The sequence below is a fragment of the Tyto alba genome, unplaced genomic scaffold (assembly GCF_018691265.1).
Source record: "Tyto alba isolate M040663 unplaced genomic scaffold, T.alba_DEE_v4.0 Super-Scaffold_14, whole genome shotgun sequence".
NCBI lineage: Eukaryota > Metazoa > Chordata > Aves > Strigiformes > Tytonidae > Tyto > Tyto alba.
In genome coordinates this window covers 8,625,849-8,653,006 of record NW_024881276.1, presented here as the reverse complement: position 1 = coordinate 8,653,006, position 27,158 = coordinate 8,625,849, and the positions used below count along the sequence as shown (strand labels likewise).

At 37.4% G+C, this 27,158-nt stretch overlaps 1 protein-coding gene across 4 annotated transcripts in view; it reads right to left on the bottom strand.

Moving 5' to 3' along the window:
* WWC3 (WWC family member 3) overlaps positions 1–27,158 on the bottom strand; it is a 103,482-nt gene that overhangs the window by 39,378 nt on the left and 36,946 nt on the right. For all 4 annotated transcript variants that reach the window (XM_042788893.1, XM_042788894.1, XM_042788895.1 and 1 more), the window contains exons 2-8: positions 25,391–25,500; positions 20,415–20,618; positions 17,219–17,295; positions 14,677–14,756; positions 8,317–8,446; positions 2,710–2,859; positions 483–556 (exon numbers count right to left, since the gene is read on the bottom strand). In XM_042788893.1, the coding sequence (XP_042644827.1) occupies positions 483–556; positions 2,710–2,859; positions 8,317–8,446; positions 14,677–14,756; positions 17,219–17,295; positions 20,415–20,618; positions 25,391–25,500 (825 nt within the window). The remainder of the gene's footprint in view (positions 1–482; positions 557–2,709; positions 2,860–8,316; positions 8,447–14,676; positions 14,757–17,218; positions 17,296–20,414; positions 20,619–25,390; positions 25,501–27,158) is intronic.

The window sequence follows — 27,158 nt, the reverse complement described above, 5'->3', positions numbered from 1 at the left end:
GCACTGATTTTTATGTATCCTTTTGGTCAGCTCCGAACATTTTCGTTTATCTCTCAGGAAGTTCTGCAATCTTTCTTCACATTCAGTTCACGACTTCAGTACACTGAACTTAGAACAGAGATATGCAAAGCTCCAATTGTATGGACAGACCAGGCGGGTAAGTGTAAATTTAAAGACTGTTTACATTGAGGTTTGAGAAAAAGGGGAAAAAAAATGTAAAACATTTCAATTAAACTACCGCAATTTTGTGGTTATACAAGTGTAGAGCAGGGCTGACATTTAGCTTTATCTCTGCAAACGAATATAACAATCTTATGATAGAGTCTTGTGTTTACCTAAGCTTTTATTATCTGTGAACTACTCAATAGTAAGTAAATTAGTCTTCCTAACAGCACTTCAGCTAGGAGGCTGGTTCCAGTTCTGCTTTGAAAACTTAAATCACATGAGTAAAAATAAATCCCAATGAGTTTATCTTTAATTACCTTTTCTTGGCCTCTTCATACTGCCAGTTCAGTCTTACTTTGTCTACAAGTCTTGTTTTGTCATCAAACCCAAACTTTGCAGAGTTGAAGCGCAAGTGAGGGGGAAAAAAAGAGGGGGAGAAATTAGATTTTAAAAATATTCTCACAATAAAGAGATAAATTAGTCTTACTTACTGGACTCACTAAAAAAACCTCAATGCTTTAATGACGTAATAAAAATCAATTTTATGCTTTAGAAATACAAAACTGGTTTATTGCTAAAAATACAGAAGATAAACGAGCCCTTTCAATAAATTATGATCCTGGAAATTAAGGGCTAGCAAACAGAATTACTGATGAATTGCCAAAGCTTTTCAACTTTATCCAAGCCTAAAACACAAAGATTATTTTTAATTGAAATATTTTACTAGTTGATACAGATATTTTATGGATAGTTTAGTTAAAGTAATTCAGATTACTTTCCCTGTACTGTGATGTGTTCCCCAGCATTTAGATCATTAGTGCATTTTAAACACTATTACAAAAACATCACCTGATCCTTGAACCAGTTGTAGAATGCGCATTTATGCTACAACTCCTACTGTATACAGCCCAGTTTCTACAGCAACCTCTCTCCATCTTAGGGCATCAGCAGTTCCCCTCTTAAAAAAATCTGCGTACAGTGTAATATTCAAAACCCAAGTCCTTATTCAAGTGCATTGCTGCACCTCTGGATTTCTCATCTAACTGCTGCTTTCGCTCTCTTCATCATCACATGTGTAAAAAATCCACCTCTTTTTTACTCACACTCCACTACTTATAATTCAGGAAAACAATTAACATTATTATGTAATTTTATTTTCCTAACAAAAAACCTATACCGGATAAACACAATTTTCAGACTGTACTTGGTTTGTCTTGGATGTCACTCAACGTGCATTGTGAATGGGAAAACACTGCTATGTTCCTTTTGGTAATTTGTTTTGGAGTTCAATCATCATATCCACCACCAGTCTGAAAAATGACATCCCAAAGGCACCATCTACCTAACACACTGAAAGACAGGCTAGTGTTAGCTAAGTTTTCTTAGATGCTTTAGAATTATATCTTCTTAAAAACACAGATTTCCTCTTCTGTAGAGGCCCTCTGGAGACATCCAACTTGGCAACTACGAGCAGTGAAAGAAGACAATAGAGGAGAAATGGGGTGATAAAAAAACATACTATTAAAAAGTTACATAGTTCAATAAAAATTTCTAACCAAATGTGGAGTAATATCCAAACTATAGTACTAGCAAACTACAAACAGGTTATCTTGCTTTGTTGTCACTCTCACCCAGAAGCAAATGTTTTATTGCTCAAGAACAGCTAGGCTGACATAGGACTAGTGCAAGCCAAATTTTTATTATTTTGAATACACAATTTCATTCATGCATAATTATTTCCAAGGAATGTTAATATGTTCTTCTCAAATACCATGTTTGAGCATAAAGGTATGACAGACCAGATCAGAAGTTTTGTTAGTTTTTAAGAAAAATACTTGGAGACTCTAACAAACTGTCTCAGACAGAAACAACTGTCCCTTGCCTCAGACAGGAGAGGAACAGAAGTCTACCCTACATCTTTAATGTATATGAACAATGATGACAAGCACGATAAAACCAAAGTGGTTTTTTTGGTGTTTTGTTTTGTTTTGGTTTTTTTTTTTGTTGTTGTTGTTTTTAACTATACATTCTTCACTACTACCAGAATATTAACATCTTGTCCTGTTGCACAATCAGGCCTCTACTCCAACTTCAAGCTGGCTAAAGTGTTTTCTTCCTTCCTACGTCATTACAAGTATCAGTTAGTCAGAACTGGTGACACGAAGAATAGAGGTCCATGGACACCTCAACAAGAGCTGTTACTCAGAGATGAACCTGCAGTCACCAAAGTGATGATGCGAGAAATGCTCTGCCGGGCTGGCTGAGTCCGGGAGCTGTTTTTACCTGTCACTGACCTGAGAGCACATAACTACACCCCTGTGCCAGACTCAAGTAGCAGAACTGCAATGCCCACCACACATGAGCACCGCTCACATGCTCTGAAAACTATAAGCAAATGCCACTCCCTTGCCACCAATATTGCTTTGGATTTTTCTTTCTGCTACAGCAAACACCTCTTAAATTAAAACAGGAAACGACGATGTATCACTATAATACAAGAGCAGCTTAATTTGTACAGCAAACGTCTCAAATAGGAGCACATACCTCTCCAGTGATGTCAGTCTGAGAACAAGCATCGCAGTGTTGTTGAGGTAAACAGGAGTCACTGAGCAAACTGGAATTGTGCTGGAGATCCTGCAGGGAATCTGTAATACAACAGCTATTCCTGAATCCATCTGTTAACTTGGCCAGGCTCTACAAACAAAGAGATTTTTAAAAATTAGAAAAATTGATTTTTATAATTTTTATCAATAGAAAATAAAAATTCTATTTTTGAAACGAGAGATAGCTTGCCTATAAAGAGTTTTTTACAGAAAGTAGAATTCAATGTAGTGTTAGCAACATGTAGAAGTTTTGCTCTGAAATGACCATCTCCTTTCAAAATATGCATGTAACAGTAAACAGATTTGAAATTATTTGTTTTAAATCTATGAATGTTTTAGCTTTTGTGTGTCTTAAAAGTTCTTTAAATCTAGCAGCTGTCAACTTCCAGGTTAGCTGATAGGGAAGATAAATGTGATCCACCTGCCCTTTTGCCATCTTCTGTACAGGTTACATTCCTTAGCCACTACTGCTATCACATTCAACTTGATGAATACCTTGTATTGATTGTAGGTTTATGACAGCTGATTTCATCCTTGTGCTCTCTTATCCACGGTTCACATAGTTAAGAGACATTTTACACTTTGGGTTAAGCACGGGACATCTCTGGGATGTCTAGACAATGAGACAAACTGTGAGGGTAAAGGAGAGACCTCAAGCAGTCTTTAAGGGGAAAGGAGAGTAAGACAGAACCACAGAAAACAATAACAATAACTCATTTGACAATACAAGCTGGGCTGGCAGGGTCTTAAAAGTCCTTTTTTAAAAAAAGATAAAATTTTATTTTCTGATGGTGCGTTCTCTCTTTTTCAAAAATTACAGATAATGTAATATCAACAACAAAACCACTGTGCAGGCTGTCATTTATGACAGACACCCTAAGCATTACGCATCAAAATAACATTAAAAAAACCCAAAACATTAAAAAAGTAAATTCTGCCCCCTTACCAGAAGATAAAAGACAATTTTATTTTTCACAAAATTTTATTATCAGAAATTTGAAGAGCTGTATAAATTTATAAATCATAACATAATCAAACCATTTGGTTCTAAACATACACACAAAAACTCTCAAAACTACTTATTCCAGTGTCTAAACTACAGAATTAGAGACAAATCTGAAGCACTGCACTAGGAAAAGGCACGCCCTCAGGAATCTCAGTGGCTCTGACAACTGGTGATTTGCAAGAAGCCCCAGTTAATGTCCATTTCCAATTAGCAGGAGATTTCTCAGTCTTCAAAGTGCAGTTTATGAAGGATAACATACCAATGTTGCCTTTTCTTACAATAAATTTGACTAATGCAGTCAATAAGATGAACCTGTGTAACAGCAACTGATTGCTGCTCACAGGAACAGCAAGGCCACCTTGAAGATGAAGGCATCCAGTTTCAGAGCCTAGGAAGCATCCATCGCAGCAGGCCTGAAACTAGCCAGAAAAAGCAGCTTTTTCTGGTGGCCTGAATTTTCATCATACATGGTCCCCCCCCTTTCTTCTCATTATATACCAGTCCCTCCCTCAGGCCTGCCTCCACTAGAGATGAAAGAGGGAAAATACCCAGCCTGGTTCCTGCTGCGCGATGCCAGACATACCAGCAGTGGGACAAGGGGACCGCTACCTGCCTCCAGAACTTCAATTTGCCTTGGGTCCCCAAAAAAGGCCAGTTCTTCTGTCACCTCTCAATTGAACTGTGCCATCTTAGTACGAAGGACAAATGAAATAGTTTCTTCTCAGTCCTGAGACAGCAACATTCAATTTCAAGTTCCATTGCCGAGAAGTCCCTAGCTAGCGTCCCCTTCTCCTCCAAGACTTGCTGCAAAGTGAACTATTCCACAACATAGCAAAAAGAAAATCAGAGTGTCTTCCACTTTATGAAAACCGGAAATTGCAGGCTCCTGCTTAACTCTCTTCTTCAAAACTTACTGGAAATCATCCAGTCCTGTCAGTCTCCTACTGTACAGAGGATCAAGATGGATCCCTAATGTGTCTAAAACACAGAAATAATAATTTCAAATCATAGCTACTCAAACATCTAACATGTTCTCTTCCCAGTAAAGCAGAGAGTCACATGAACAAAAACTGAGGATTCAGAAAGCCTGAAGTTTCTCCCACATAAGCTGTGTCCCATCTGGTACCTTTGGCTAACATATATTACGTTACGGGCATACATAACACCAAAGATCCTGATGCCAAAACTTAAATTTAAACTTTTGCCCCCATATTTCAGCTACTTTATACACTCATAGTGCGCTCCTGACACCCTCCAGCATCTCCTTGGCAGGTAACAAAAGGCTGCTTGGCTGCTGGGCAGGCTTCCTGGCACAGTTGCTGAACCCTGGATACTACTTAAAAATTACATTTGGCCGGTGGAAATCCCAAGTAGCATCACCTTAACTTACATCTACGTGCATAGGTAGCTATGCTCTACGGTAAGCATATATGCTTTGAGTCCTTCTAGCTGGATGAGTGAAAGCACAGGCTCCAGCAATCCTAACACAGAAAATTACAACCTGAGTTAGCATACTTTTAGATAGAAACAATTTACTTAAGTTGCTAGGAGTAATATCCTACCTAGCTATATGGAGGAATCCATCTTTCATCTGGGTTTTATGGATTGCTTATGGCAATTCCACAGAAACTGCCAGACCAGCCTGTCATATGGATGTGAAGTTCTAGGCACACCAGCCCAGACCTACCCAAAGAAGAGAGAAATGAGCACTGTCATTTCAGCACTGTCTGCTGCTATATGATTTGGGAGCTCTCTGACACATACAATTTCAGTGGAGTTCCTATCTAAACTATTTAGCCTATTTAAATGGTAAAGAAAAGGGAGGAAGAGGGAGGGAGGGAAAGACAGACAGAAAGAAAGGAGAGAGAGAGAAAGAGAGAGAACAAGGAGAGAGGGGAAGAAAAGGAGGACAAACTCCAATACTTCCTAAGGATAAAGGATAACGTTTTAAAAGCATATGAACATACGGGAACAGAAACAAAAGTATGAAAGGGATGGGGGGGTGTCAGGGGACAGACCCACACACACGCTGCTTTCAGGAACCTAGCCATGCACCTTGATTACTAATCTTATATAAAAAGTTTGCCTACTTTTTTGGAGTGGTGACACTGCATATTTGGCTTTATTTGTAACCACAGCACCCAGTTTAAATCTGACCACCCTCTCCTTCCCTCGTCAGCTTTCTCTCCCGCACAACTCAATCCAATTATCATATTTCTATGACAGCTACAATTTTCCAAGCACCTACACAAGACTGAGTCACTTCTACTATGTTTAGTTCTGTTGCTTACACTGGCCAGATTTAAATTAAGAAATAGTAAAAAATTGTCTATTTCCTTTCTCTGAAATAAATCCCCATCTGTTTACCCAAGACTTCGAACTCCTTTATAAACAGCTTTAAAAACAAAAAGATTTTCATAAGAAAGCTTGTCTTACCAACAATAGCTTTAAAATGTAGCATTTTTGAGGACAAAGCAATTTCCAAATTGATAGGAAACTAGAAATAAAATTCTGAACTCATTAGGAAAATACTTAAAATAGACCTGCACTTGCTTGACAAAGCTACATAAATCCATAACAATAATCTTCAGCTAAATATAAAAATGCAAAGCACAGAAAAGTTTGGTGACCACAAAAATTATTTTTATATCAGGCAGAAAGCTGGATATTTTTGCAGAGCACACAATTTTTACACCTGTAGATCTTGTAAACTATAGCATTTAATCCTTCACACAGAAGTGTTTTGCATGCTAGGCCAGTGTAGAACAACTATTTTCTAGATTCTCCTGGACTGTATGTCTACTATTGGATGCTATCACAACAGATTGTCAGTAATTACAAAAGTGATAGCTCCTAGACTGATATTTCCTCTATGTCACATAGACCCATGAAGAAGGATGGCAACACTTTTCATTTTTACTTCTGTCTTGTGTAACTTCTACATTCTGGTGCTGCCAGCATTGCCCAGTCCTTGATGCTAAGCTTTATCCTAGACTTCTAACTCCCTCAACACTGTATTTAAAGAAACTGCAAGTGCACTGGAAGTTGGTTTAACAGATAGGATTTTCAAGACATCTCAATGTTTACAGCTGGATTTAGTGCCACTGAAGTCTGAAAATGTAAGGGAAGGGGGGGAAAATAATCTAGTGGGGGAGTCAAAACAAGGCTAGTAGTTAAGATGCTCCAAAATCTCTCTCACAAATCTTTAAATTACCAGTTAGTTTCCTAAAATGTGCGTAACTGCATCCATGAAGAACTGCCTTTCTAATCATTTCTTGCTAGCCAGGCATACGCAAGACTGAGAATCACTTCAAAACCTGGCCAACACAAAATATCAAGTATGTCAAAAGTTGCCAAAAGCAAAAACTTTTCATAGTGACTTAAGTGTTCTGTCTACTTGGACCATAAATTCTTGTTCATCAGCTGACCTTTGGAGACTGAATAATTGTATAACTATGGAAATTCATTATATGTAGATTACAAGCTATTCATATAATTTACTAATTAAAAAAAAACAAGAAAAAAAAAAAACAACAACCACCACACCAGCAAAACACTACTGCAGAGAAGACAGAAAGAATGTGTTTGAATGGCAATATTAATTTAGCATGGTCTCAAAAGTTGAGGTAACAAAGATGCTTTTTTCCATATAGCAGTTTGAAGACTGGGGGAAGAGAATTGTCCTTGTCACCCCTTTGCATCTGCAGCATATTTGGGCAAGTCTATACTGAAGTCCCTGTGGTGGCAGAGGCTCGGGGCTCTTAAATCAAGCTCCCATCACATTAATAGCACAGACACAGCAACTGACAGCTCGGTGCAGGATGCAGAATCCATTCAAAAGTTAGATCACTACTCAGACATGTATCTCCCCTCAATCCTCATGCTGTGATTCATAAAAAAATTTAAATCTTCCATGATCCACTGTATTTAATCATAATATTGGAGGGGTTTCTGAGAAGACTTGAAATTGACATGTGTCTGGATACAGGTACTTAAGAGGAGAGTTTGGGTCAAAAATAGGATAACTGTCAAAGTGTGGCATCGTGACAGAGAGATTCAGTTTTGGGAAACACTTATAAAAGGAAAAACATAGTAGACAAACTGGCGAACATTTTAGTATATGAATTCTGAGTCCTACTTCATTATCAGTAATACAAAGAGAGATTAAACAAAATGAAAAGCAAATACTGTAAAACTTAAAGATTTTTTTTTTTAATGCAGCATAATTACTCCATAGCAGTCTTTGATACAGTCAGCAGCAATGGAAAGCTATATTCAATAAAGACATTCATCTAAATGTAAGGACAGTACATTATTTAAGACAAAAATAGGAAATGCTGTGAAGTCTTGTGTTCACAGTATAGACAACGACTACTTACCTCTTTCGAGCTGCCTGCTATTGGCAATTATCAAACAGAAAAATCAGTTTAGGCCATTCCATTCCCTTACTTAAACTTGGCAATTCCAATGCAATAACAAACAAGAAAATATAGGTAGGTTATTACTTTTTAGCACTTATCTGCTCAGTAGCATATTTTTTACCTGCATAAGGTCCTGCCTTTCTTTTTCACCTGTGCATATAGCTTTTTTTATGGTTCGAAGCTCATTCATTATAGCTTGGGCTTCATCCAGTCTATAATTTGTATGAGCACTTGACATCTTACGATCAATCCTGTTGAAAAGATTAAGACAAATTCAGGAAGTTTCACATAATTAGAAAGCACATAGACATTTAAGACCTCTTGTTTATTATTGTACCACTTTATTTCCAGGAATAAAATGATACTCCACTTGGAATTAACACAGCACTCAGTGCCAAGTACGCTCTAAAGACAAAGCAATGCAATTATCTACCCAGGTTCTGCAGTACCAACACATTTCCTGGTTATAATGTCCTAATACAGAGCTCGCTTACAGGCAAAGTCTGCAGGCTACTTCACACAACAAAAGTAAAATCAACCTAAAACTGATCTACAGAGTAATAATTCAAAAGACAAAAATATTAGCAGCCTAGCTGTCACATTTTCCATGCAGCACTACACACTGCAACATCTCTTCCAGGACTTCTATCCGACCTTGCTTTAGAAGTTTCTAAGAAAGGCATTTCCTTTTCTTGGGAAGAAATTTTTAATTCCTAAAATTTTATTTCAAAATTTATTTCCTGCCATTCCTGGTACCTTTCTAGAAGGCATCATCGTCCCACACTACGGAACATCACATGGGACCATCCCAGAAGATTTCAAATGCAAACTCAGCAAGGAACAAGAACGCTATTCAGGTTGAAGTACTACTACTGTTTCCATCTTGACATAAAAAAAAAAAAATCTCTCTTAAGTGGGGCATCCACTGTCTGAGTTTTCAACTTTTATTCCAACATTTTACAATAGTAAAGGACAACAGATCAGGACGCAGAAGCCTAGTCCAGTGTATCATCTTGATAATTTGCTTTGATTTATAGATAAAGAACAAGACCAGAGACTCTGCAGAACTTACTAGAAGAACCATTTGGTCTTGAATTTATAACAAACAGCTATGGGATTTAAACATGTTATCCACAGCATTAGTGAAAATTGTGTTAAAAATTCCTGTTAAAATATGAAAAACTCAATTTCCCTGTTAATCCAGTGTAGAAAATGCATGTATAGAAAAAAGGTGGTATGAGTAATGGTCCCTAAGCCAATGCTAAGAACAAACATCTCCAGGAAAAGGTTAACAGAAATAAAGTTTAAACATACATTGGTCATTACACAGGACATCATTTTACAAAAAGTTGTAGTAGGAGAGGGTATTTTATACATATATGACGAGAATACTCTATTTAAAATATTGAGAATAACTAAAAGTTTCAAGGTAGTTATTATATTAAGCTAAGAGTGTCAACAACACTCATTCAGCATGTTCTGCCAGTTAAACAAAACCAGTGGAATTCCACTTGCAGTATATTACTTGCTTTAAAAATAAAATACTAAAATGAAGAATCAAAAGGCTTGAATGAAAATCCTGTGGCTTTATTGTGCAGCTCACAATATTTAGGACTAAAACGCAAGTTGGGTTTCTACATTTTCAGTTTGTTTGTTTTTTTCTGACAGTTTCTCCTTTGGGAGTCAACACAAAGTAAGTCTGAACTTCAAACTTTCTACTTAAACACCGTTTTCTCCATACTGCATAATAAAATACATAAGCCTTTATGATTTTTGGTTCAGTAACAAGAAAGCGCTTAAATGTCGTGTGGATTAAAGTTGTTTCTTTTGTTTGGTTGGTTTTAAGACGCTTCCTTGAGTATTCACTAATTTTTAGGTAAAATCCTGAAAAGATGAGATAAACCCATGGTAAAACAACTAATTCAATTCACTAGAAGTTACATGAAAAAGATAACACGTGGGTTTATCTGAAGGTTACCTTAAGAACATAAATTCCACCCAAACATTAGACCTGAAAACGCCTCCTACACAACTGCTCATTATACTGTTTGCCAGGTCCAAGGTGGCATTTCAGGAAAAGGAAATTATTTAATTTCAACCAGATTTTTGTCCAGTTACCCACATACTCATGTTCCTGGACGCCACTTTGGAGCCCAATTTATGAACTGATATTTGTTTAAGGAAAGAATCAGAAAAGTTTCTACTGCCAGAAATATTCGAGCTTAAATCAGTATCGCTGTCAACTCAAACTGACTTAAGTATCTTACAAAATTACTTATTATTTATTTTCTGTTATTTTTTTCCCCCTCAATTCATAAAGCTCTAGTTTTGAAAGCCACAAAGTTAACAGGAATCTTCCATTTTATTAATGGAAAATAGCATGACACAAATACAGATTAGACCTTTGTGTGAATAGAAAGAACATTCAATTAATACACAAAACTATGAATAAAGTATACATTTTCTGAGGAAGATGTTTCTAAGATACACAGACTATTAACACACTTGCAGTAGTTTCACAGTCCTATAGGGCAGTTTACATGTTACTGTTTTCCTCCACGTGCTTTCAAATATGCAAGATTACCCCCATCCTCACCACAGCACAAGCCTGTAGTCGAGTTAAAAATCTGATTTTAAAGCTTTTGTCAGGTTTCCTATCCTCTAAACTAGTCTGTAGCTACAAGTTGTTTAGTCAGTCCTAATTCCCTGTCTCTCTCAACTTCTTTCAGCATTCACTCCGCTCTCGCAGCCAACTGGCCGAGTTTTCATTTCCTTTGTTGCTAAACGCCTTCTTCCTCCAAAATTCCTGCCGGCGAGCAGAAGGGTCACTGAAAACACAGGGGAGGAGGAACTGTTCCTTGTTCTCAGTCCCTGCCACCAGGTCAGAGGAAGGAGTTTGGTCCAGGAAAGGCTCATCTTTAACCCTGTAACTCTGGACTGCGACAAGATCAGCCCCACCTCAGGGCAAAGGTGCCTGTGGAGGCCAAGAGACACCGTCGTGCAGTGGGGTCTTTGCAGGCTTTAAACGGTGAGCTTTAGAAAGTCTCCGGAGGGCAAAGGCAGACTGTGATGTCCAAAGGCATCACTACATTGCCAAATTTGGATGAAATTATAGAAAATATAGCCCTAGTAAAAACCTGCAGCACTACAAATTTTGAAATTCTGACTATATTGGAGTTGTAGAGGTATTAAAAAAAACTCAATCCCCTCTCTCCCCACAAAACCCCACTTTCCTCTAGTTGTTTTGTGGGGATTTTTTGGTTACTTTTTATTCTCCTCAAAGATGGCTAAGTCATTTTACTAAAATTAAAAAGAACAGAAAACAAAATACAGTCCAAGGCAGACACCATACGTGGAAAATGTCAATGCAAGAGATTTGCATTTAACAAAGGCATCTGAATCAGAAAACAACATAAAATCATGGAAATACTGAGCAACCTAACCACCCTCACCGTAAAATTTGTCTCTGAGAGCTACACCCAGCAGAGGCTGCACAGGGAGTCGCATGACAGCAGGTTCTGATACCTGCTCATGATGGCATTGTGGTCAGACTTTGAAAGCAAACATTCAGCCAGATGTAAAGCCCAAAGTGTAACAGCTCCTAATATTGTTCTTGGCTTATACTTGAAATAAAATAAAGAACATGGCTTTAAAACAGCTGAACAGGATGCGTGCCATTCTCAGTCTGGCAGTTACTTTAAGATTTGACCTAGCACAAGAAGGAAGAAAAATTATGCAGACCAAAAATGTAGAGAAAGTAACAAAAGGGGGAAATGTCTGAGATGCAAGAAACTGGGAGGTATGGAAGGGTGGGGGGAGTGTGTGTGGAAACCATCATTTTTGTTTTAAAGAAGGAGTAATGAGTTTCTTTTTAGTTAATGCACTTACTTTGTGGAGATACAAAAACTAAAATACTTCAGCTTTGGTACATGACCTGAGTGACCCTTCTCTCCCAACAAATACAAGGCGTAGTGAAGAGATGGCCCAGAGACAACCCTAAAGCACAGTTAGGCTTTTGGCCTGATTTGTCAGCTGACTACACAAGGAGGCTAGAGAAACTTCTCTCTTCAGTTGTTAGTGTGAGTACTCTCCAAATTGGCTCACTTTCTATTAGAAACAAATACTCAAAAGAACGCATGTATCTCACCAGAAAGGCAATTAAAAAAATTACTTCAAAACACAAAATAAAAACCAACCCACAAGCCTCTGGTTCACAAGTGAAGAAGTCACTGCAGAGAGCAGAGCTCAGCAAGGCACAAACACTGGCAGAAATTCACTGCAATCCTGGATAACTCATGGGCAGAACCTTCTCCCCAGCTCCAGCAAGCAACAACAAATGCCACCCAGCGCACTGACAGGACAGAGTGACTGTAGCAATAGCGGCAATGTGCAGCACCAAAGCACTGAGTTGTCATGCTTGACCTTTTAAACTAGATGATTAGTGACCACTGACTAATCAGATACACTTTAAAATAATTCTTCTCGAATGTCTCTCCTATACCCCCATGCTGGAGTATGGGCAACTTCGCTTGGGCTAAAATCCAAGACTAACATTTGTATTCTTAATCATTCGCAGACTTTACTTTTCAAAAAGTTGCACTACTTTGCTGGACTATCTTAAATGAATTGCAGTAATTAAAAAAATCTGGAGTTTCAAATGGCCTTCAAATACTTTCATCATCCTAGTTAAGTGGTTAGTCCTTTTTATAAAACAATTGAACCTATACCCTTAAAATAACCCAATAACCAGGAGAAGGAAAACAAGTAATGTAGAAAAGGCAAGGCAATTCTTACTCACTTGAAAAAAATATGATTAAGAATCTTAAGACAAAATTGCTTTTGTTCTGTTACTGCTTATGTATCTAGGCCACCATGCCAAAATGCTGACTGTATTTAAAACATTTCGTTCTTCGATATACTGCGTGCCTTATTTTACTAATTATCAATTAATATCATACATTAACAATTCCCTTACCTACATGTAGATGCTTCCTGAAGTCCATAAAACTATATTTATGCCTGAAAATTATTACTCTATACCTGCCAATGAAGGCTTTTGGTTTAGTAAGTTTTATTCTCTGAAGCTTTTTAAAATAGAACAAAGGAACTTTGCAAGCTTAAAAAAAACAAAACAAAACAAAACAACAAAACCAACCAAAAACACCAATATGAGGTAATGAAGTGAATAGGCTACTCCCTCTCCTATAAAAGTAAAATCTGACTATCTGCCTTTATATCATTTTGTTAACATAATAATAATCAAAATCAAAGTTGGAAAATAAGTAACCTAATTGCTCCAGGATCCCTGGAACTTTGCCAAAATTCCTGAAGCAAAAGTGTGTGCCCATGCTTTGTAGCACCAACGCAATGAAACCAAAGCTTCACAATATTTCCACAGATACTGTACTTATGCTGCAAAATGCGTTAGACAGTCAACAGCTCCAACGCTTTCAGGAAGCGCCTGCATTAGGCAGTTTGTTCACATGCACGCTGGAAAACAGGCCAAGATTTCTAAATGCATGGCCACATGTCCAAGGCAAATCCAAGAGCTGTTCAACATATGGTCTAGCCCCTGGCCTTGTTGAACAGATCTGGAAGTCACAACAACCTGAGTTTACCTGCTGTCTTTCCCACGGCCTGGCAGCCTCTCTCCCTATCCCACCGGGCGCCCCGCGTACGTGCTACTTGTGTAGGTGACTGAGCAGCGCACAGATGGAAGCCACTCAGTTCCCATCTGATGGCCTGCAGGAAGAGTGGCAGGGGGAGGGTCACCACCACAGTTCACAACCTTTGCCACCACTGCACACAAAGGAAACGGAGCAGGGGCTGCTTAAGAGCCTGGGGAGCAGTGGCCAATTGCCCCAAGCTACCTTTCCTCACAGGGAGGAGTCGAGGAGTCACACTTACATGCACTCATTCTGCACACATACAGCAAAATCCAAGGTCTCACAGACCATCAGATTTACAGTACATACACAAACCAGCTATCCTGTGCCAAATGAGACGGCCTGACCATCAGGTAAAAGAAAGGAGCAGTGCTGTGGTATGCAGCCTCCCCCCCAGAAGTACTGTGCCCAGCCAGAAAGCCTCAGAACTGTTCACAGGAAAGCTACTCTACTGCATGGTGCTTCAGGCTGTGCTCCAAGCAGTAGGTATCTCCAGAAAATGTCTGGAAAATATTTTCAAAATCTAATTCCACCTCAACAACATCTTCAGGAAGAGTTAAAGAACACGGCCTATAAAACTGTTTTTGCATGTTGATCTATGAAATCACCATTCCAACCAATTCTGTCCAACTCTTCTTCCATCATTTCACACTGCTCTCACCCTGCATCACTATCATAGCAGAAACTCTGAAGTAAAGCAATTATGAGGCTTCAAAGTTGGTTCTTCTTTGGCAACGCTTTTCTAAGAAATTCATTCCAAGGAGAATAAAGGGGAAAAAAAAAAAAGGAGATCCTCCCACAAACTCTTAACTTACTCTTGCAGAGTTTCCACTCCTTTTTCCTTATATTGCAGCTCCTGCTTCATCTGTGTCAATTCTCGTTTTAGCCTAGAAAGCTAAATATAACAAAATAAAGTAATAATATGGAACAGAAACTTTCATAATAAAAATAATTGGTTTTCAAATACAAAATCCTATGTTACTTTAAAAAATTGGAAGTGATAATCTAAGTTCTTTTCTTTTTATTTGCTTAAAGCTTTCATTAAAATAACAGAAGACTTCCTGGCATATCGTAAGACCCAATCAAAAAGCAGTCACAACATTCAGCTTTCAAAGTATCAGTTTCCTCACCTATTCTATTGGTTTTCTATCTCCAATAGCTCATGCTAACAGCTAACAAGTTTCAATCCATATAATTTTTCTTCTCCCCTTGTAGCAGACACACACCTCTCAAATTGTCTTCAACTCTTTAGTCAACTTAAAAAAAAGCCCTGAACATTCAACACTGTTAATTTTTCAATCCTGGAAAACAAAATAACTGGCAACAGAACTGGCCCCTCTCCCAGAAATGGCAGCCTGATATTCCACAGTTATTTTCATATTGTTCTGCCCTCTCAATCCCCCTGACAATTACCTTGATCCAACTAGCAAGCATAAATCAAAAGTGACAAAGCAGCAATGTCTCCAAAAACATATTTTTGTGGTTTTATGAAAACAGTTACCTGAGTAGGTTGGGCAGACTTTAGAAGAGTGATATCCACATTGAGAACAATCTGCAAAAAAATGGCTTCTTGCCCTCCAAAGCTGATAGTTAACAGAGGGCAATGGAGGAAGGAGGATGCAAGGGACTAGAGACAAATTGGGGGAACGGAGATGTTTCAGTGTATGGTGGTAAGGTGTAAGACTGAACTGAGAGCCCAAAGAGAGCAGGGATGGAAGAAAAGCTCTCCTCGAGCTATCAAATTTAGCTACCTTTCCTAAGATTTACCCAGAGTGCTTTTAATTTCCACATGTACGTCAATAAATGACAAAACTATTAGTAAAACAAAACAAAACAAAACAAAAAGATTAAAAAAAAACAAAAGAGCACAAAAAAAATCGTCACATATCCAGGCACAGATTGATTTCGTCAGCTCTACTCCAAGAGTGAGGGGCTTCACAACAATTTCAGGGATGCAAAGCAGGACTGTCAAGAGTCCTACCATCCTGCATGGCCCTCCCTTCCCCATGTGTTCTTGCCCTTTCCTCAAAACTCATCGCAGCAGCCCCCAAAACACTCCTATACCCTAATCAACTCTTTCAACAGTCACAAAAAGTAAAATGAAAAAATGCATCACTAATATCATGTACATAAACACATTATAATGCGTATTTTATTGTTACCTGAAACAACTCAATGCCTAGGCACACACTCATTTGAACAGATTATCCTATGCACTTATGAGAGTATTTTGCTTTAAGATGCAGGAACAGAGTAAAGACTTTGTTTATTCTCTTTAAATAATACTTAAATAAATAAGCCTTATTTTCTTGTTTAGAATATGCTGACATTTAGAGTATGTAAAACAAGCAAACACTAGTCAGCACGTAGTAAACATATACAGATAGAATAAATGCCTTTGAAGGGTGGTGAACAGGATTTATTTTCAGAGGCACTCATGTGAAAAGTAGTCACTACAACAAAAATGGAACACTATCCTGCAAAGATAAGTTTTGTTTTGGTTTTTTTTTAAATTTTGTGAGCTGAGTCCCTGGCATGCTAAATCCCATCTTATCCATTAATAAAAAGAAATATACAATTTAGAAATAGATTCTAGATCTTAACATTATAAACTGCTTTTTACAATTGTTTACGACTGCTGTATCCATTTGTTTGAAACCAACATGCAGACTTTAACTCTCTGCAGCGTGGGAGAAAAATCAAGAAGTCAACTATTCTTCCTTCAGCAAAGACAGTACCAAAAGCATGATTCTAGTTCAAAAAAAAATAAAATATAAAAGTGGAACATTTTTATCATAGAACTGCCTGTCACTGTCAGAATGCTTGATCTCCCCTCCCCTCATACAGAAGCTCTCGCCACATCAGCTAAAAAGTTCTATCTGGCCAACATGTCTTACTGAATTGTGAACAGATTTCCAAATAAATGGCTAAATCTCAAGTCCAGTGACATCCATGGAACCCCACTGAAAATGGGTAAATGCAAAAATACAAAGACAGTGGGTTTGAACTGCACTCAATCAAGAAAGAGTTTGGCTGCAGAGTATTTACTACTTGTGGCAGTTCACAGAGAGAAAGCAATTTCTGAAAGCCTGGCTGAGTTTGCCTCTGACATCCATGACAAAAATCTTTATGTTTGTTACATGGAAAAAAGCATTACTTTGCAAGTCACTCATAATATAGACTCATTTTAATAGAACAATAGGCCAGAACAGAGAGGCATTTTTTAATATTATATTTCCAAAAATGTTTGCAACACCCAGCATAAATGCTAAGTTAAAAGAAAAACACGTAGTCCCCCTCCCTCCCTTCCCTATGCCTAATTTATATTTTTACAAAATGAAAAAAAGGATTACTCACTCTGTCACGACGGCTGGCTATTTCTGCTTTAATCTGATATGGGTCATACTTGGTATTAGTTGAAAATCCAGAGAATGCTAAACAGATGGAAAAAAATATTTTACTTTTTTTTTTTTCTTCTGTAATACACTTGTTAAGATGTGACACTATTTAATAGATCATTGTATTCATTCTTTGTGTTACAAGTCATTACATTTTAGAATAATCCTCCATGCTGAAGTACAACTGAAGAATTATCTCTGGCCTGCTGAATTTTTTTTTTTTGTCCTGAGTAACAACAAAAATTGTATATAGCAGCACTGTGTGCATATTGCCTAAAAGCAACTAGCTTCCATGACAGGATGGTGGCATTTACCAATGCAAGTAATTTGTGTAGCATTAACAACTACTAATTGCTTCCTAGGTATGTTGACATAACAGTATGATAGGGACTAAAGTAATAAAACTATTGTCAGAACAAAATTCAGGCAGCTACGGAGAGGAGTTGCCTCCTAAAGCCACAGTGTAGGGAACAGACACACAGATCAACCTCTGGCAAGTGAGCTCGTAACACAGCGTATCTCAAGTCAAGCAATGATTTCAAGCTGTGGCATTACAACCTAAAGGCTAGACAGATGAAGTAAAGGTCCTAGAGGATAGGCTGAGCAAGACCAACCATGATTTATTGAGTGAGCCATTCACAGCAGCACTGACCCACTGAAAAATGCCCGGTATGCGAGCGGATGGGGTTGTGCTGTCAGACCTACCATCCTTTTGTAGAGCTGAAGGCTGCTGCTTTGAAACCCATATCCATGTCTGCGTTGCACTGAGCCTTTCAACTCTCGAAAGAATACTGCAATGCCAAGGTCATGTCAAGCATGCAGGAACTTGCCAAAATGAGTAGTCACGCCTGGACTAATTCTCTAAATCCAGGATTTTCTATGGATTTTTTTTCCCTTTTTTTTCAAAAAAAAACAAAAAAAAACAGTGCTGATCACAACTGAGTCACAAAACTGCTGCATGGGCACCTCCCTGCCAACCCACAACTGCTGAGCTCACACCACCTCCCACTCATGAGCACACGACACTGAGTCAATGGCAGCACCCACAAGCAAAGAGGAGGAAAACAGTTTGTGATGTTTTAGTTCTTTCAGCATAACAGATTGAAACAAGTGGTGGTGGAGGCATGAATATTCGCAATATAAGCGCGCAATTTTGGCCATCTAATCACACTTGAATTAGGAGCCTAAGGTTTCTATACAATAACTAGAGAAGCAAGTATCCCAGAGAGGAGTGGAGGAGTTGAATTAAGAAAAACAAGCGGAGAAGCCTTGGTGAATCTTGAGTTGACAGCATGATTAATCCCTAAAGGGATATTTATTTTTCAAAAAAATATATCATCTGACTAATCAGCCCATCCCATTTTTTCAAAACGGATGCATATGACCTTAAACCAATATAAAATATATTAATACATCTGTACAAAATTAAAAATTTTTTTCACCTCAAGACAAGTGAAAGGTTTTATTTAAATTATTTTACAGTATCTCATTATCAATTCCACAGATATACCTAAAAAAAACCCAAAACTATCAGAAGCTTAAGAAACATAAAAAGCAACTGACGTAACATTTACATTCATGCTACAGATAACCTACAATTTTGTAATTTTCAGTCATATTTTGTTGCTGTTTCAAGCACCTTGTTTTTCCAAGAGCTTTAAAACCGTGAAAAATAGGTTCTATTTTTCTAGTATATCATCATCTTCAACAGAAATTTCTCCCTGTATAGTCACCTAAAGTAATTCAACAAAACGTCCCACAGAATTACTGCACATTTTCAAAAAACTAAAAGCCCAAGCTCCTAGAAAAGTATAATAAATGTATATTTAGATTATAATCTAAAAAAATACTGATTACACTATCTTTTATCCTATTCCAAGTCTTTGAACTCTAGTTAAACACTCTTCAGAAAAAAATTACTTTTTTAAAATTTCTGTCTTCATAAGAAAAAAAATTAATATTAATAATTTTTAAGGTACTTGGACATAAGAGGGCAAAATAAGACTAGTCACCACTGTTCAGTTAAGACACAAACTACTTTTAAACATATGTATTCTGTGACTTAAACAAAAAGATGAGAGAATCCCAGTTCAACTGTAGAATAACACTTTCTCAAGACTATCTAGGACACCTCAGCCCTACAAAACATCTTTTATCCCAGATTTTGGTATACATATGAGTTACCTTGGATTAATAAATACCGCAGAATCAGCAGCTAAACACTTGTACCCAGATGCCTGCTTTAACCGCCCCTTCACAGTCAGGTTTCTTGAGTATTTTCAGAAAGGTCTAAGCAGAGCTTCCCATACTTACCAAGTACTTGGCATTTACCAGCAAACCCTGCAGTTAAACAATGGCTACACACATGGCAGCCCCTGAAAAGCCACCAGTGCAATGAAACTCCACTACATTTCCACATGGCTAGTGCATATACTCATTTGATACGCTTCTTTGAACTAGGCTGCTTTGTCTCTTCAGCAAAGACACCTTTTACTGCTGCATCAGCCAACAGCTGTAACAGTAGTGTAACAACTCCAGATTTCAGAAAACGTGTTATCATCTACTCCAACCTACCAGAGACATGTGAAGAATGAAAAGGGGAGGAAATCAAGGCCCTACAACCTGCACCACCAGCATGAGGACCAGAGGCTGCCATTCAAGAATGAGGTGCACTCATGAAACACTGTTTCCTACTTTGTGGTCAAAGCTACTCTTCCTGACCACACCACCTTGCCCCTAACTCTTTATAAAAAGTTGATAAATCAACCACGGATCTGCAGAAGGCCTCCCCCTAAACTGATGGTTCCCCCCCGCATGTCAAGGGTGGAACAATCTGTGAAATTTAGGAGTGCAAGTAGGTCCACCAACATTCAGTTTTGTCTTTGTTGCCTTGCATGAAGCATCACTACGGCTGGTTTAGAGATGACTAGATATGCTGGCTGGGATATATCTCTGTTTAATGTTAAAAAGGCATATTCCAATCAACCTAACAGGAAATAGAAGTCCCTGAACAGCAGAGTCAAAGGTTAGCGCCTCACTTCTGTAGTCAGGATCTTCATTCAGAGGAGAACTGGGAGACAGAAACACTTCACATTATTTCTTACACATCTTGTAAGAGGCAAGTAGGTAAATCAAGAGAAGACTAGCAAACTCACAGCTGGCATAAGAACGGCTGTCATCCTCACACATTTTGTGCAATTGTTGATATTCTTCTTGGGCTAGTTCAAAACGCTGCTGCTTTATTTGGTAAATCTCTTTCTTGGCATTGAGTGCCTCCTGGGCAACTATTAAATATTCCTTTAGCATGCGTTCCTGCTCCCTTCTCCATTGCTCCCTTGGGTCCTCAATTTGTGTGAGCTCTAAGGAGAAAAACAAAACAAAAAAAAAACATTTGTAAGACACTTTATCCCACAAAGTACAAATTATTTTGTTAAGGCCTGTTCTCAGCCAGTACAACCAACACTACAGTGCTCAAAATCACTCCAGCCTGGATGAGAAGGAAGGATGCAAAGCAGAAGAACAGGAAAAGCCCTTTCAAATATAAAAAGCATTTAAATTTGATTCTTTTCTTTAGAAACTAGAGCTAACCCAAAGTAATTAGTGTTTGGGCTCTAATCTTCCCTCATAGCCAACCTGAAAATTTTGAGAACTACCTAAAAACCCAGAACCACATGGGTGAATGAAAGGTATCTGAATGCTTAGCCCATACCTCTATGAGTGGTTAGAACAACCTTAAGATACTACATAGACCTTCACAAGTATAACATCTTGAAAAGTCAGTGACTACACCTGCATAATTAAGAAAAATAAGGTCATTCAACAGAATAGTTAGCATTTTAATCTCAAATCCATAAAAATATTTAAATTGCCTCTTTTTTTTTTTGTCTTAAGAAACAACACTCTCATCCTTTCCCTTTCCAGGGTTAAGAGCAGTTTTTATTCAATCACAAATCAGAAATAGATTTCCAGTGCAAAATCTTTCCCATATATACTGATTTTCAAAGTTATTACCATTCAGCAATCCCCTTGCAGTTGCAAAGACATTTGAGGACACATACATTAAAATCCTAAAAGATTACAGGTTCATTTGTTTTCCTTTTGTGGTGATGCTCAACCTAGCAAACATGTTTTACATGAGGATGTCCATGTAAAATCTCATGTTTAAATGAATGTTAATTTCTGATGATTGAAGCTCTACCAGTAAGAAGTTGCTGTTCGTTCAAAGTAGTGGCAGAACTTGCAGGAGAGTCAGGAGGTAAGCTCTTAGTCATTTTTGGAAACTTTGTGTCTCACGAGAGATGAAAGCCAGTTATGTTTTGGATTAATCTTGTGTACATAATTCAGTATATTGGTGTCAGTGATGAAATAAGAAACTATACAAGACTGAGACCAACACATTAAGAACTCTAATGGTGTCAAGGTCATGCTAGCAGCTCTACCATTTGAGAGCCATCTGAAAAGTATATAAACAAAAACATGGAGCTCATCTATGAACAGTACTTCTAACAGATTTGTATATCATGTTCCTCATAACCTTTTCTCTCGACAGCTGTAGCTTTTCTCTCCCCACAACTCCTCACATTGCAACACTATAAAGAATGTGACTATAGTTCTGCAGTTTCTCCCCACATCCCAGAGACTCGATTCCCAGCGGCACCTTCTGGCTTCAATGTCCTCAACCTACCAATGCAGTCCAGGAGAGGATGTGCTATGGCTTGTTCCAGCCTCCATAAATCCTCCTCTGCATGCAGGGCAAGCAGAGGAAAGGAGAGTTCACATTGCAGCTCATCCTTTACTGAGGGCATGAAAATTTGCAATGCTATCTCATCTGTTCTTAAGTGTTCCTGAAATTTGTACAAATTTAATATTCCTAAAACTGCTAATCCCCTATGGAAACTCTGCAGAAATTAATAAATATATACAAGACAGAAAATCTGGATCCTAGTAAGTGTCTCTTTTTGAATAAGAAATTAATAGTTCTAATCTAAATAAACAGCCAAGGCTAAAATATTATGTTGTATCACACATTAAGCTTCTGAGGTCCTACACTACAGGACACTACATCTCTTCTCAAATTATTTCAGAAGCCTTTTCAAAAGCAAGCAACATTCTTCTGAGGCAGAAAACTTCTTCAGTATAGTAGTGACGTTCTCTTGTTTTATAAAGTACAGAGGCTTCACTTCGCCCTAGATTTCTACACGTTTGCCATGTAACAACAAAACTACAGCTATGTTGTATGATAAAATTCAATTCCTTAATTTCTTTATAACTAATTAAAAAAAAAAATACTACAGTAATTCAAGAACAGCCCCAGACAAATGCAGAGAATATATTATTCCCTCACTGGGGAATGCCCAACTGGGTAAAGGAGACTTCAAAGGCTCCCAAGACTCTGAGGAGGAGGGAAAGGAATTCTGCGGCTGGCAACCACCAAAGATTTTAAGCAATGGTTGGACAAGAGCCAAGAGCAGCTTAGTAAGGGTGTCAACAAAGTACTGAATTTACAGAACACGATGGAGATCAGGGTTGGAAGCACCATTGAGATTTACAGACGATTCCTCTGTTCCTGGGGTCTTTCAGTATAAATGGAAAGTTATTGCCTAGAAATCTTTTTATTACTTTCTGGGTAAACAAACATAGCAAGAGGCTAGGAAAAATCAGATGTATTACTGTTCTCTTTTAAAAGGTGCAAGGGCAAAAAGCTTGAGATGGTGCACAAAGCGTTAAGAGGTCCCTGGTAAGCATAACTTTAGAAAGACTCTTTGAATTATCCCTTGCATTTTCTCACAGTATTTCTTGAAACCAAAGCACTTCTGTTTTGTCTATTAACAGAGAACTCCAATGCTGTATAAAGCATTTAACCCGGTCAGCCACAAAAGGCAGTCTGAATGTTTTCACGTGGAAGTTGCCATTTCAAGTATTTTAGACATAGTTCAGAATACAATGGAAGGGGCTTACTTGAGAAAAGCATTTCTTCAGTTCCTACACCACCTCTGCCACTTGCCTTACACCATCTCATGATGCACATGACTGTCTACTCATTAGTTCTCACTTCTACAAAGGAGGTTAATGCAGTCTTGATTTGTACCTTCGTTATCCACAGTTTAAAATGAACCAAGTACCCTACTAATTTTTGAAAATGATTACCCAGCTACAATATCAATTCTGTTTTCTCCCTGAATATAAATCTTACTTGTATATGCAAGCACTGTATTAGCCTAAGGGTGACAAACCCATTTTGCTGTGACGGTTGAATTACCATTTAGGATAATATCTGTGGGCTGCAAGTAATTAGTTATCATGAGAGAGACAAATTTTGCAACCTTGTTAATTGCAGAATGAATCCTTTCACTCAGCTCTGCATGGGCCCTATGAAGTTCCTATCCCTCTGTTCATATATTACCTTTATTTAATTCCTAATATGATTAGCTTTACTTTCCCAGACCCATTTATATTAATCTCCTCTTTCTGTGGCTTCCGAGTGAGCATTTGGGAAATCAATTTCTCTCTGCAAAAACTCTCTTCTACAGTTTTTGCTCTCAGTTGCACAGAAAAAAATGCAATCCAGATCTGGCATGCCTACAATGATTAATACCCTTTCTGTAAGTTCAAAATTGATGTCTCTGGTAAAGCAGGTAATAACAAAGTCTGAAAAGCAAAAGGTAGTGATTTCTTTTGCATCCAGTGGTGATTGTTATTCTTATCAAAGATGCCTATCAGTAGGATTCGTTAGGAGCTTTTTCAGTCACAGCGTTGCAATGGGAATTCATGTTCTATTCATTACCTGTAGGGCCTCCTAAAGCCTTTTACAAAGTTCAAGAAAAAGAAGAGTTGCCAATATCCTCATTTGTATTTTTTTTTTTTTTTTAACATGGGCATTCACACATGTGTACATACGTTGGTGCAAATGCACTCCATTACTGTACTCCAATGTGAACCTTTTTATTAAACTTTAACATTAACTAAAGTAACCATGACAGTTTAAACAGCAATCATGAAGCTACTACTACTTTTAAACAGAGTTATTGTAAGAATTACCTAACAGTCTGTATATATTGCCTTTCAGTTGTCTCTGCTATCTATCTTTCTGATCAGTGCATTAACAGCTCTTTAAAGCTTATTATTTAATTTGTGATCTTTGTTAATTTCACAACAAATAAGTACGTGTGTGGGTCAAACAATATCATGGGAACATTTGTTATTCTGTTGGGGCTTTTTTAAATAAGTAATTGTGAAACCACAATACACAAGTAATTCCAATGATGGCAGGAAGCCAAAAACTATTTCTACACTTTTATTTTTTAATTGACTAGATTTCAAATAGATAGTACTGAGGTTGGTTTTGGATATTATACTATTTACCATTGCTGTGATAGCCCACATAACTACTTTCTTCTTTTCTCCCTCCCCGCCAGCTGACAATTCCCACAATATTGAAAGCATTCACTCATTGGTGATAAGAAGCTTAATGATAGTGGCACAACAGTAACAGCAACAGTAGTACAAAGCTGCAAAGATAAGAGGTTTTTTTTAAAGTAGAACTGGCAAATGTGCCAGCCAGTGGTGATACAAAGCTCGGCAATAGTCCAAAAGGGGAAAACGTTGGAAATTTCTCCCCCTTAGCTTCCAAAAGGGAGATCTGTTGTCTTTTTGATAGCACTTTGTACTGTATTAAAGCATAAAATATACATTGCTTAAGGGAGGATGAGACCATTGTATTTCATAGTACTTCTAATTAAAAATCAGCACTTTTCTCTCACAATATATTTTGTTATTCAATATGAGTGAACTATGGATGACTGGAAATATAGGAAATACGAGAGTATAGCATGAACATCTTACCTGACATATGAAAAAAAACAAGAACAAAATTATTGATACTCCACAGTATGACAAAGCAATACAAAACAGTTTAATACACTAACTCAATCATAGGTTGTAAAATTTTTTTCAAATGGAAGAGGGATTATGTCCTCATTTGAAATATGAGAAAACAGATACTGCAAGAAATTACTTCCATACATTTTCACACTGTAGCATAAGGTGTATAAATGGCATCAAAACAAAAGTCAGTGCCATCAGTTAACATCAGCTTACTAGGATTCCTCAAAATAATCACTCATCTACTCACGATTTATGTGGTCCATATAATAAACTCCAATCTGTTGATCGTAAACAGTTTCCCATCCTAAAGGAAGCTCATCACCGACACAGTCAGCAAATGTCAATGGCTTTGTAATCCTGTAAAAATAAAAATAATGCAAGTAAATACAAAAGGTGCAGAGTTTACAAAGTAAATCAGAAACTAGTTATGCTGCTTAGGAATGTGCTAATAATCACAAACATACAGTTTCAAAATAAAATTCCATTTAAATATGCTGACAGATACCCTCCGAACAGGTAGGACAAGCTTCTCCCTTCAAGTTTCTATGTTTAACAGCTTAATTACAATGGCACGCAGCCCTGCCAGTTTTTCTCCCATATTGCAAAGAACACAAATGTGAAGCTGGAGTTCACCACTGCTAAAAATTACTAGAAGCTTTATAGGCTTTAACTTCTTTGAGATGTCAAAGCAGTATAATTGTCCTTAAAAAAAATTAAAGTTGAAGAAAGCACTGTATAGTAGATTTCTCCTCTTTTCAATTATACATTTCCAACTATTAATGATATTCTCTTGGTCCAGATGCATCTAAATTACTTCCTCTCCTTCAAAAAGAAGAGACATGAAAAAATGTCTCTAAAGAATTCTGAAGCCATTAAAGTAGAAATAGTAACTAATAAGTAACAGCATTACTATCTAGCAGCTTAAAATATCACACCCCTTGCTAGACAAACTCTTCATAGACAAGTGGGTTATAAAAAAAATCAAAACAGCAATTTCACTATTGACAAGAATGTTGAAAATACTAGGTTACAAATTCTACAGAAAGACTCTAACCTAACACTGTTCTAGAACACCAAGGTATTTAAAAAAAAAACTAGTAAGAACAAATGATGCAAATCAAAAATTCTTAACGTTCAGCCGAATCCTGTCTACTTCCCAAATCATAATTTTGATCATAACCTCTAAGATAATGTATTCCTTTGAAAGCTGCTATAAAATTCCTTCACAGAAAAGCTATTAATATAGTCATTTCAATTATATACGGGATATAGATCCAACACCTTCTATGTTTATTTGTGGAGGCATTTCTAATACCTGGAATGATGACAGCTTTGCAAAGATTAAATACATTTATTAATTTAGGGACTGAATTCAGTTCACCATAGCTTAAAGCATAATACTCTTCAGCGTAAAAGAGAAATTCTGTTCATATGGTATAATACCCAATTAAAGTTTTCTGACACCAGATTTGGACTATGCTTACAAATACACTGCTGAATAGGGAGATGTAACTGCACTTCATCTGGTAACACCTCTATAAAACAGTAGCTTTGAATTAAATCACGTCTGTCTTTGAACTTGAAGTCCTCCCCCCACCCCAAAACAAAACCAATCAGAAGAATCCAATGGTAAAGACTTCAAATGATGGAACTACTACTACAGCTACATTCTACCTATTCCAATGGTCCAGTAAGCACACCATTCAACCACTATCAAGATGCACATAACTTCACACACAGCAAACAGAAAAACTGCGTTTACCTGTCTCCTAAAACTATTTCAGTATTCTTGAGATTAAAGTGTTCGAAATTAATTAGAATGGAAAAAAATATCCTCCCAGGCTTAAATGTTTGAACAGCTCTGTACAACAGTACAAAGACAGAGTTATTTAGGACAAATAAAGAGCTTGATCATATGCTATGGATTCTCAAACACATATAAACAGTTTAATAAGATGAAGATACATATAAACTTGTGCGCCACTTAAAGTAAAAATCTTCCATTACTGACAAAT